General features: G+C 50.1%; 1 protein-coding gene across 2 annotated transcripts in view; it reads left to right on the top strand.

The window, feature by feature from the left end:
- Nucleotides 1-2,730: 2,730 nt before the first annotated feature.
- LOC119979666 (ovarian cancer G-protein coupled receptor 1-like) overlaps nucleotides 2,731-12,114 on the top strand; it is a 29,801-nt gene continuing 20,417 nt past the window's right edge. Inside the window, exon 1 of one of the 2 annotated variants that reach the window (XM_038822207.1) lies at nucleotides 2,731-2,851. In XM_038822207.1, coding sequence (XP_038678135.1) covers nucleotides 2,756-2,851 — 96 coding nt within the window. In that variant the 5' untranslated portion in view covers nucleotides 2,731-2,755. Of the gene's footprint in view, nucleotides 2,852-6,037; nucleotides 6,205-12,114 lie in introns of those variants that run through there. The other variant, XM_038822198.1, reaches the window with a different exon arrangement.

Below are 12,114 nucleotides of genomic sequence, written 5' to 3'. Positions count from 1 at the left end.
GAAAAAATGAATTGGGTACTCTAAATTTATTTTAAAAAAGAAAGTTGTCACGTTCCGGAGTGTGGGCTCCATTAATTAGACAGTTAAACACGAGCAAGACGTGCCTGATTTTTGTCGAATGACAACCAGGGAAGGAGAGTTTTGTTTTTTGCCCATTTTCCCTTGCATTCTTTGTAGAATGTGTTTTATTTTGACAACTCACACTGAGGTCAGAATTGAATGAATATTTAATGAATCTGATTGGCTGAGAGGCAGGGGTGGTGGCTATAGAACAGGAGTGAGATGCACTGGAAAGGAAGCCGTGTATAATAATGTTTTAATCCACAAGATAGTCCAAGCCGGCCACTCCATTTGCTTGAAAAACACATTTTTTCCCTCTTCAGGTGTACCCCAGCCCTCAAGAATCTCTGCGAAATCTCTTCTCGGTTCCCCTGGTGAAGTCCCCAGAACTTCACGAGGGGACATAGCTTTAAATTGAGGGGAGATAGATATAGGACAGATGTCAGAGGTCGGTTCTTTACTCAGAGAGTAGTAAGGGCGTGGAATGCACTGCCTGCGGGTGCTCCGGTTTCCTCCCACAGTCTAAAGATGTGCGGGTTAGGTGGATTGGCCATGGTAAATTGCCCGTAGTGTCCTAAAAAGTAAGATTAAGGGGGAGTTGTTGGGTTACGGGTATAGGATGGATACGTGAGTTTGAGTAGGGTGATCATTGCTCGGCACAACATCGAGGGCCGAAGGGCCTGTTCTGTGCTGTACTGTTCTAAATCTAAATCTAAAGCTGTCATCCTCTCTAGCTTTGCCTTCAATTTGTCTTTCAATAGAGATGGTACGCGTCTCGGTGCTTGTCTTACTGGCTTAGCGTTCTCCTTTAACTGGATTTGATACGTGTAGGGAAAAGTGCTGCCAAAGCCTTGAAATATCTTCGTACTGATGCACGTTGTCTAGTTGCAGTGCTGTCTGCCATGTAAACCCGCTTAACTAGCTGAAGTTCCTCACACGCTTCCACTCCTAGCAGAGATTCGCGTTCCGCCATTTACAATGGAAAATTTTACAGTGTGAGCTCTGTTTTTCATATTTACATCGAGCTTGCATGCTCTTAGCATCATTATTTCAATTCTGTTGTAGTCTCTCATTAGTACTGCCTTGTTTAATGCTTTAATTTTCAGCTCTTTTAAATCTGACAAACTGATAAGGTTGGCCTTCCCTCCTGTGTCAAGTTTGAAGTTTATTAATGTATCATTAATTATTAATGAAACTGTCCATTTATATTTTGGAATATTTGCATTTAATTCACTATTTCTGCAAATCATCATGAAAGCGCTGTCATTGTGCATGACTTGACTATCCTTGTCCGCACTGGAAATCGTTTTGACGAAGAATGTGTCTTCGAGGCAAACTTCACCAACTGTGTTTATTAATTTTGTTTGTTCTACTATTTTCCTGGAAAAGCATTGCATAGCAAAATGATTTATGCTGTTAGATTTTGAGCATATCTTTCCAAACGCTGGGCATTGTCATGGCAAATGTCATTTGCCGCATCGCTGGACTGAAATGGAGGATCCGGTCAGCCGCTCAAAATGGCCGCCTGTGCTGGGACCCCGTTTTTTTACTCGTGTGCGTCACTACACTAATGGCGCGGCTCCGTCTACTATCTTCGCACAAAAATATCTGAGATTCAAAGTACTAGTCTGCTGTGCTGCAAGTATGACTGTCCACCAACACAACTTACTCCCAACTCCCTGATACACAGAGTTACATGGTAGATTTACACTACCACCTGCTGGTCGGAGGTTGTGTACATTATTACATACAAGATTACTCAAACATATCATCACAGTATATACCATCTAAAAGATGCACTGTGGAGTTGCCAAGGTTTCAAAATAATAATAATCTTTATTGTCACAAGTTGGCTTACATTAACACTGCAATGAAGTTACTGTGAAAAGCCCCTAGTCGCCACATTCCGGCACCTGTTTGGGTACACAGAGGGAGAATTCAGAATGTCCACCTAACAGCACGTCTTTCGGGACTTCCGGGGGAAACTGGAGCACCCGGAGGAACATCTCCCAAAACCTGTGAACTGTACTACAAAGACAGCGAGCACATGGAACGCCATCCCCTCTAAGTTCCCCTTCAAGCCAATCACCATCCTGACTTGGAACTATATGGCCATTCCCTCAGATCACTGGGTCGAAATTCTCAAACTCTCTCCACCAGCGCTGTGGATGTCCCCACACCGCAGACATGTGGCAGTGCCAGCACCTGCCTTTCTGTTAGGAGAAAGGAGCGAAGGCCGAGAGGTTAAGGGAGGGAATTCCAGAGTTTCAGGCCTCAACATGGTCATAGATGACAGAGCAAATAAACTTGGAGATGCTTGAGAGGCCCAATTAAGAGGAGCACATTGGAAAATCGCTGGGGGACGGGGGGACGGGGGGGGGGGGGGGGGGGGGGGGGGGTGTAGGGCTGGAGGAAATGTCATAGCTAATGAGGGCCGGGGCCATGAATGAATCTGACACGGAAATGAGTTGTTTCTGGACTGTAAGCTAAGGCAGGTCAACAAGCACAGGCACAATTTTAACTCTGCTCAGCAGAGCCATTTACAGTTTCCCTTCTCACTGCCACCTGAAAGTTCCTTTGCCCACATTAGCACATGGAGACTCCCACATTACAGAATTTCACGTTTTACTCGCTGAGCGCTTTCCTGTTGTAGCTAGTTTACACACTGCTACTTGTGACATCATCTGCTTCCTGCATGTCACCAGTCAACTCTCTGATGCCTCTGAATAATCGTACTGACAGAATGGCTCTGAAAACAGGAGGATCTACGTTTGCGAATGGGACTTCCACGGTAAGTGTTCAGTCATCCACGATAGCTGTAGTCTGAAGCAAACTCTGCCAGGACAAAAGCTTTTTAAATTGACGACTTGAGCTGGGATTTCATAACAGAGCAAATTATATAGGCCAGCAAGCGTAGGTCAGAAAATCTTAGGTTTACCCAGTGACTGGCTTGCAATATAAAAGCTTGTCTCCTGTCTTTGTTTTTCCGTGTGTGAGCTTTGTGTATTTTTAAAACACACAGTATATTATTTTGTTTCAAAAATTGTACTGAATTCGCAGTTCCTGTTGTCAGAAGCTAAATCTCCATCAGAGAAATACTAATCTAACACACCCCAGTACACTGGAAAGAATTTTAGAACATAGAACATAGAACAGTACCGCACAGAACAGGCCCTTCGGCCCTCAATGTTGTGCCGAGCCATGATCACCCTACTCAAACCCACGTATCCACCCTATACCCGTAACCCAACAATCCCCCCTTAACCTTACTTTTATTAGGACACTACGGGCAATTTAGCATGGCCAATCCACCTCACCCGCACATCTTTGGACTGTGGGAGGAAACCGGAGCACCCGGGGGAAACCCACGCACACAGGGGGAGGACGTGCAGACTCCACACAGACAGTGACCCAGCCGGGAATCGAACCTGGGACCCTGGAGCTGTGAAGCATTTATGCTAACCACCATGCTACCCTGCTGCCAATTTTAAACTGTTCTCATACATCACAGAGGCAAAGATATTCTATTTAATTTAATTTTCACTGATTATGGTGCAAAAAGTGACAGTTGCGTGAGCCCTAAGCTTTGGAGTTCTCTCCCTACACCTTTCCTATTTTCTAACTTCCCTCCTCTTTGACCAAGTTTCTAAGTCCCCGTCTTAATATCTCGTTCTTTGGCACGTTGGCATATTTTTGACCTGGTTACCTTCCTGTGAAGTTTTCGGCTGTGCTAAAGATGCTACGTAAGTGCACATTAGTGTTGCTGTTTGAGAGTGACTCCAGTAGCTTCCTTATTACATTTCTGTTCTTTAAATTTCCTCCTTTTTCCTGAGTTAAGTGTCCTGTGGGTGCTGCCTACCTTCACTGCCTCCTTTATCGCTGGTAGGCAAACCTAAATAGTGAGTAAGACAAGTCCTGGGGGAGAGCTAAAGCTGCTTCTTCTTAGGAGTCAAGGATGACTTGCTTCCACGCTAGAAATGAATTCCGAGGAGGTCAATGTTCGACCCACGGTCTCCATCAAAGGCGGGCAGTGGGTGGGGGGGGGAGGTGCCTGGGTTGCCAAGCTCTCCTCGCGCTGTTGATACTTTCCTCCAGATTGCTCTCGGCAATGAAACGCGAGGTGTTGAGATCCTTCCCGGATCCTGGTGTTTTCTCCACTTTGGGCGGTTCTTGGGCCAGGGATTCCCAGGTGTTGGTGAAGGTGGTCCAGTTTCTCAAGGAGACTTTGAGAGTGCCCTTGAAGCGCGTGTCCTCTGCCTTCCTGGGGCTCGCTTGCTTTGTTGAATCTCCGAGTAGAGAGCCTTTGTTTCTGGAGTCTTGTGTCAAACATGTGGGCGATGTGGCTGCTCCCAGCAGAGCTGACCGAGCGTGGTCAGTGCTTCGAGGCTGGGAATGCCGACCTGAGTGGGAACGCTGACATTGATGCACCTGTGCTGCCAATGGATTTGCAGGATCTTTCGGAGACATCATTGGTGGTGGGGCTGGTTTAGCACAGTGGGCTAAACAGCTGGCGACTACGGGCTTTTCACAGTAACTTCATTGAAGCCTACTTGTGACAATAAGCGATTATTGTTATTATTTCTCCAGGGTTTTGAGGTGCCTGCTGCATATAGTCCACATCTCTGATCTCCTGATGTCCACACTGTACTGAGTGAATCCTGCACTCTCAGTGGGGCCATCGTTCAGCTGAAATGTTAAGAGCAAGTCTGTCCACTCAGATGGGCATAAAAGATCCCAAAGCGCTATTCAAAGATGAGGAAGATGTTCCTTCACAGTGTCTTAGCCAATGTTCCTCAACCAATATTGCTAAAAAAAAAATGATTATGGGTCATTATTAAATTGCTTTTGCTTGTACACAAATTAGTCGGCGTGTTTGCTACATCACACCGGTTTTTCATTGCCCGCAAAACACTGCGGGAAATCCTGTGGTGTTGAAGGATGCTGTGCAAATACAACCTTTTTCTTTCTCGCATTGTGGAGCCAGATTGGTTGCATTTTTCCTCGCCTTGCTCTGGACTGGCCAGCCGACACTGTTACACAGGGCGAGAGCAGCCAGCTTGTATCTGGAGCCTCAGATTCTCACACCCATGGCCGATCAGGGCACTGGTTTCACTAAGTGACCTATCAGCAAACGGCTATTCCATTTTTGGTCCAGTTAGCACTCAGGAGAGCTGGGAGGTGAGGCAGAGTCTGAGCAACCTGCAGACTCGAATCTCTGGCAATGCCACTCTCACTGGACTGCGGAATATCATGAACACCAACCCAGCAAAATATGACCAATAGCTTAAAAAACAAATGCTGGAACACCTCAGCAGGTCTGGCAACATCTGTGGAGAGAGATACAGAAGAAAGATAAAAATGTCAGAGTTTTTTTGAGTCAGTGGAAAGGAGGAGAGAACAGGAAGGACAAAAGGGAAGCTCTCTGATACGGTGGAGTCCAGGAGAGATTAAATAAAACATTTCCTGATGTTACAGGCAAGGGAAGTGGCAAGCAAAAAAACAAATAGGTCAAAATGAGGCATGAATTACTACGCAAAAACTAAGAGATGAACAACTAAGATCAAGATCAACCCAGCAAAAGAAGAAGAATAACACATGAAATAAGCCAAATAGACAGATTTTATTGTGATAACCATCACGAGGGATCACTCATTGATCTCCCTGTGGGGCTCATGGAGTACGAGCTCCCATGGTAACGCCGGAGGCTAGTCCAGCTGGGACTTGTTAACGAGCCTTTTAAATACCGTGCCAGACCCGGACCGGGAGTTCCTGTTAGTCCCAGGATGTTAGTCCCAGGATGTTAGTCCCAGGATGTTAGTCCCGGGATGTTAGTCCCGGGCTGGGACGTTAGTGTTGTCCACCGCGGGTGCAGCTTTACTTTTGCATTAAAATAAATTTGGTTTAACCTTTGCCTTCGTGTCTCCTGAATTGCAACGCTGGCGACGAGGAGTAAGAACGGGATGCTGGACAGCCCTGCTTGCAAAAAAACGCCTCCGGTAAGAAGTGAGTGAAGGGAACCTGGGAATGCCATTATTTGGGAAACCTGAGCCATATGAAGCGAGTATGGAGGATTGGCCCCAGTACATCGAAAGTATATGCTACTTCTTTTGTGCGAATGGTATAGAAGGTGACGACCGACAGAAGGTAATCCTTTTGACTGCCTGAGGAGGTCAGACATTTGGTATCAATATGAACCTGACTTATCTGCCTTACCCTGGATTCAAAAACGCTTACTGAGCTTAGTGACAAACCACTATGACCCGAGACCTTTTTTTTTATTCGTTCATGGGTGGTGTGCATTGCAGGCTGTGCCAGCATTTATTGCCCATCCCTAATTGCCCTTGAGAGGGGCAGTTAAGTGTCAACCACATTGTTGTGGATCGGGAGTCACATGTCGGCCAGACCAGGTAAGGACGGCAGATTTCCTTCCCTAAAGGCCATTATTGAACCAGGTGGGTTTTTCCGACAATCGACAATGGTTTCATGGCCATCATTAAACATTTAATTCCAGATTTTTATTGAATTCAAATTTCACCATCTACAGTGGTGGGATTTGAACCAGGACCCAGAGCGTTACGCTGCTCTCTGGTTTACTAGTCCAGTAACAATGCCACTACGCCACTGCCTCCACATCTTATGCCGTATCCCTCTATACCCATCCTATCCACATATTTGTCACGATGCCTTTTGAACGGCGTTAATGTATCTGCTTCCACAACCTCCCCTGGCAACGTGTTCCAGGCACTCACCACCCTCTGCGTAAAACACCTGCCTCGAACATCTCCTCTAAACTTTGCCCCACGGACCCTAAACCTATGCCCCCTGGTGACTGACCCCTCCACCCTGGGAAAGAGTGCCAGCCCATCCACTCTATCCATGCCCCTCATAATCTTGTAGGCCTCTATCAGGTCGCTCCTCAACCTCCGTCGTTCCAGTGAGACCAGTCCGACTCTATTCAGCCTCTCCACATAGCTAACACCCCCCAGACCGGACAACATCCTGGTAAACCTCCTCTGCACCCTCCCCAAAGCCTCCACATGGTAGTGTGGCAACCAGAATTGTGCGCAATATTCCAAGTGCGGCCTTACCAAGGTTCTATACAACTGCAGCATGACTTGCAAGTTTTTATGGTGCCCCGTCCAATGAAGGAAAGCATTCCGTATGGTTTCTTGACTACCTTGTCCACTTCACACCCAGATCTCTCTGAGTTTCTATATTCCTCAGAGTTTTGCCATTTACTGTCTATTTTCCCTCTTTGTTGGACCTATCAAAATGCATTACCTCACATTTGTCAGGATTAAACCCCATTTGCCATTTCTCTGCCCAAATCTCCAACCTATCTATGTCCTGCTGTATCCTCTGACGATCCTCAACACTATCTGCCACTCCACCAACCTTGGTGTCATCCGCGAACTCACTAATCAGACCGGCTATATTTTCCTCCAAATCGTTTATAAATACTACAAACAACAGCCCCAGCAGAGATCCCTGTGGAACACCACTAGTCCCAACCTTCTGTGACCGAGCCAGTTCTATATCCATCTTGCCACCTCACCACTGATCCCGTGTGACTTCACCTTTTGTACCAGTCTGCCATGAGGCACTTTGTCAAAGGCTTTACTGAAGTCATCATCTTTGTCACCTCCTCAAAAAACTCGATCAAGTTAGTGAGGCACAACCTACCCTTCACAAAACCATGCTGTCTATCGCTTATGTGTCCATTTGTTTCCAAATAGATATAAATCCTGTCCCTAAGAATTCTCTCAAATAATTTACCGACTACCGATGTGAGGTTTTCTTAAACAGCGGTACCACATTAGCTATTCTCCAGTCCTCTGGGAGCTCACCTGTAGCCAATGAGGATACAAAGATGTCAGTTAAGGCCCCAGCAATTTCCTCCCTTGCTTCCCTCAGTATTCTGGGATAAATCCCATCCGGCCAAGAGATTTATCTATCTTAATGTCTTTTAAAAGACCCAATACCTCCTCCTTTTTGATATGAACATGACCCAGACAGTCCACACACCCTACCCAAGAATCATCTTCCACAAAGTCCCTTTCTTTAGTGAACATTGATGCAAAGTATTAATTTAGTACCTTGTCCACTTCCTCTGGCTCAACACAAAGATTCCCCCCACTGTCCTTAAGTGGTCCAATCCTTTCCCTGGCCACCCTCTTGCTTTTTACATATGAATAAAAAGCTTTGGGATTCACCTTAATCCTACTTGATAGCAACTTTTCATGACCCCTCCTAGCCCTCCTATTTTCCCATTTCAGTACCTTCCTACTTTCTTTATACTCAAGGGTTTCGACAGTCCCCAATCTTCTAGACCATGCAAAAGCCTCCTTTTTCTTTTTGGTGAAGTTCACAATATCCCTCGTTATCTAAGATTCCCTAAACTTCCCATACTTATCCTTCACTCCCTCAGGAACGTGACTTTCCTGAATCCTAATCAACTGTTGCTTGAAAGACTCCCATATGTCCGATGTTGATTTACCGCCACACCCAATCCAAATTCTTCAATTCCTGAATAATGTTATCGTAATTATCGTAATTTGTCTTTCCCCAATTTCGCACCTTACCACGAGGGTTACCCTCATCCCTATCCAAAAGTACTCTCAAACTTAATTTTACCTGGAATTGTGGTCACTACTCCCAAAATGTTCCCCTACTGAAACCTCAACCACCTGTCCAGGCTCATTCCCCAATACCAGGTCCAGTACTGCCCCTTCCCTAGTTGGACTATCGACATATTGCATCAAGAAGCTTTTCTGGATACACCTTACAAACTCTGCCCCATCCAAGCCCCTAGCACTAAGCGGGTCCCAGTAAATATAGGGGACGTTCAAATCCCCTAAAATAACAACCCTGTCAGGCTGGTACTGCCAGTGTGTCAGGGCAATGCCCGGGTGTCAGGTTGGCACTGCCAAGGGTTGGGGGCTGAGGGGCCCATGCCCATGAAAGGAGGGGTTATGAAGGGTGGGTGTAAGGGGGATCCTAAAAGAGGGGGTGCCTGAAAGGGGGGGGGGGGGGGGGGGCTCAAGGTGAGGGGGCGGCCCTCAGCGACTCCATAGCGGGATCTGCTCACTTGAGGGAGGGGTGGGAGGGTTGTTGTCCATGCCTGCAAGGTTTGCATTGTTTGTGGGTGTGGGGGACCTCAAACTGTGGGGCCTGCTGGGCGATAGCTGCCCAGGCCAGGGCCAGAGGCGGGTAATGACTTGGTATCAAGTGCGTGGACTCAGGGTGTCCCCCTCGGGATCGGGGTGGCCTGGCCATTGCTGCAGTCTGTCTTTTAAATCCACCCCTTTGGTGCTTCTTACAGGCTCCTGGCTGCTCACACTGCTGAGTGCTGCCTGTGTGCTTCAAATGCTCAGAGAGCCTCTGGTCATCAGGGAGCCCAGCCAGGCCGTCCCTCTGAACACCCTCATACCCCAGCTGTATCATCAAGGGTCAAACTCAGTCAGGGTCCCACCCGGTGTTGGCAGTCCTCGGAAGCGCTGCCCAATGCAGAGGAAGCAGGAGATCAGCAGAGATCAACCCAACCAGAGGACACCCGGATTGCTGCCTACAGAGCCTCCCCTGGTTCTCTGCCCCTCTCTGTGCAGAGGGCTAACCAGTGACCCCCCCCCACCCCTCCGGATCACCAGCTGTTCCCTCCTGGTGAAACTGGCAGTGCTGACTGCCTCTGTCACCACGTCCCAGGCAGTGATCAGAAGGTAGGCTTGAGCCTGTGGACCACGCTGGTGAAGAGGGTGGCCCTCTGCTCCTCACTGACATGGAGCTGTGGGTCCACCTCAGACTCCCGAACTCGGTGGGGGGGGTGCGGGGGGGGGGGGGGGGGGGGGGGGGGGGGGGCAGGTCTTGCTTGAGCCATCCTGGTGGCTACAGTGATTGTGTGGTAAATGAAGCGCTTAAAGCCAGCCCCAGCAGCCAGGCTCTTGGTGCTAACTCCAGCCCCAGCAGTTAGTACGGCCGCTCGACCGGGAATTGCTTGAAATTTGCACCAGCAAAGTGCTGGTCCATTAACAATTGCTCCAGAAACAGCTCCCCCATCGGGAATGCAAACCGCATGTCATTCATTCCGCACGTGAACACTTATGGCGGGAATCTCCGTTAGCCGACACCGAAATCGGGAAATGCGATTGGGCAGAGAATAGCTTCCGTCGCCAAAATCACAGCAGGCGCCGATCTGACGCCAAATCGCAATTCTGCGTCACCTGGAAAACGACATCAATGCGTTTCACTCCGCACGTACAGTAGGCACTGTTTGTATGTCATTAACAGGCCCGATCCGGTATTGTCCGGGGCCTCGGCAGTTCTCTGCCTCCGATGGGCCGGGTTCTCGACGGCACGGTTCACTTGTGCTTTTAATAACCGGGAAACCGGCTTGACGGCTGCTGAGGGAGAGAGAGGAATATCGCCATAGTTTGCTGACAGTTGTCCGCTGGCCGGGGGGCTTCTGCCAGGGCCGGGGGGGAGTAATGGTGGGGTGGCCTGGGAGTGGGGTTGGGGTGAATGGACACGGAGCATCGTTGCCGTAGCCGGCAAGGCAGCCATGCAGCTGCGCATACCACTAACAGCCCACTTTGAACCTGGTGCCACGGTCATATAGGTGTCCCCCAGAGCGCCCGCCTGGGTGCCCTCTGGTCCCAGACCACCCTTCAGCTGTGTAGACCCACTCCAGCACAACCAATGCCATCTTTTTAAGCTGGGATAAGGGTGTGTGGGGAGTGTAATGTGTATGTGCGGCTCCAGCTTCTCAGCCTCCTGAGTGCCGATCACGGCCCAGTGAATCCGGGGCAGCATGCCAGCACAGTGGTTAGCACTGTGGCTTCACAGCTCCAGGATCCCAGGTTTGATTCCCGGCTGGGTCACTGTCTGTGCGGAGTCTGCACGCTCTCCCCGTGTCTGCGTGGGTTTCCTCCGGGTGCTCCGGTTTCCTCCCGCAGTCCAAAGACGTGCAGGTTGGGTGGATTGGCCAGGATAAATTGCCCTTAGTCACCAAAAAAGTTATGAGGGGTTAGTGGGATAGGGTGGAAGTGAGGGCTTAAGTGGGTCAGTGCAGACTCGATGGGCCGAATGGCCTCTTTCTGCACTGTATGTTCCATGTAACGTTTTTCATTGGAATTGATGGTGTTCCACACGCCCCCGGTGCTAGCCCCTCAACAGTAACTGAATCGCTCCAGGTGTGGCGTCAGTTTTTCTGTTGTGAAAATCCACAAATTCTCCGTTGGCATCAATACTCTGGGTTGGATTCTCCAATCCTGAGGCTATGTCCAGAGGAAGTTTCTAGTTTTACACTGAAAAAGCCGGGGTGCCCCTGCGCCAATGCTCCGCCCGGAGGGGGGGGGGGGGGTTAGGAGCCGCACCGCGTGAAACTCCCGCCGTTCCCGACATAAACGGCTGGAGAATTGCCGGGTCTGTGGCCGCGCACTCGGACGGCGACGACCTGCAGCAGGCGCACCGTACAACATGGCGTCAGCCACACGCGGACCCGGCGACCAAATCGTGTCCCCCCCGGACCCCCACCACCCCCCGGACCACCCTCCACCAGTCCCCCCAGCCCTCACTGAAGCCCCCCCCCCCCTACCAGCAGCATCACTCCCGCCCGACTGCGGCAGCGCTAGACGTGGTCCGCAGCAGCCACGCCGGAGTGCCGTGCGGTGCTCCGGCACCGAAAGCTGGCCCTACACGGATGGTGTGGGTCCGCACATGCATGCCACGGCCGGCACGGGTTCACACATGCATGCCACGGCCGCATCCGCGCCTGCCCCCGGGCAACATGGCGGAGCCCTACACGGGCCAGACGCGGAGGAACATAGGCCCCCCCCCCCCCCCGGGATGAGCGCGCCCGCCGATCTGTTGCCCCCCCCCGATTGTGGGTCTGGCCAGCGTGGAGGCCCCCCACCCCCCCCGGAGTCGGCTCCCCCCCCCCCCCCCCCCGGAGTCGGCTCCCCCGCCCCCCCCCCCCCCCCCACCAGGACAGCCCCCGCAGCCAGAATGCCAAGGTCCCACTGGTTAGACCATATGTAAACCACGCCGGCGGCACTCAGC

This window comes from Scyliorhinus canicula, chromosome 2, assembly GCF_902713615.1.
Source record: "Scyliorhinus canicula chromosome 2, sScyCan1.1, whole genome shotgun sequence".
NCBI classification, from domain to species: Eukaryota; Metazoa; Chordata; class Chondrichthyes; order Carcharhiniformes; family Scyliorhinidae; genus Scyliorhinus; species Scyliorhinus canicula.
The sequence above is the reverse complement of the archived record's forward strand: the minus strand, read 5'-3'. Positions and strand labels throughout refer to the sequence as shown.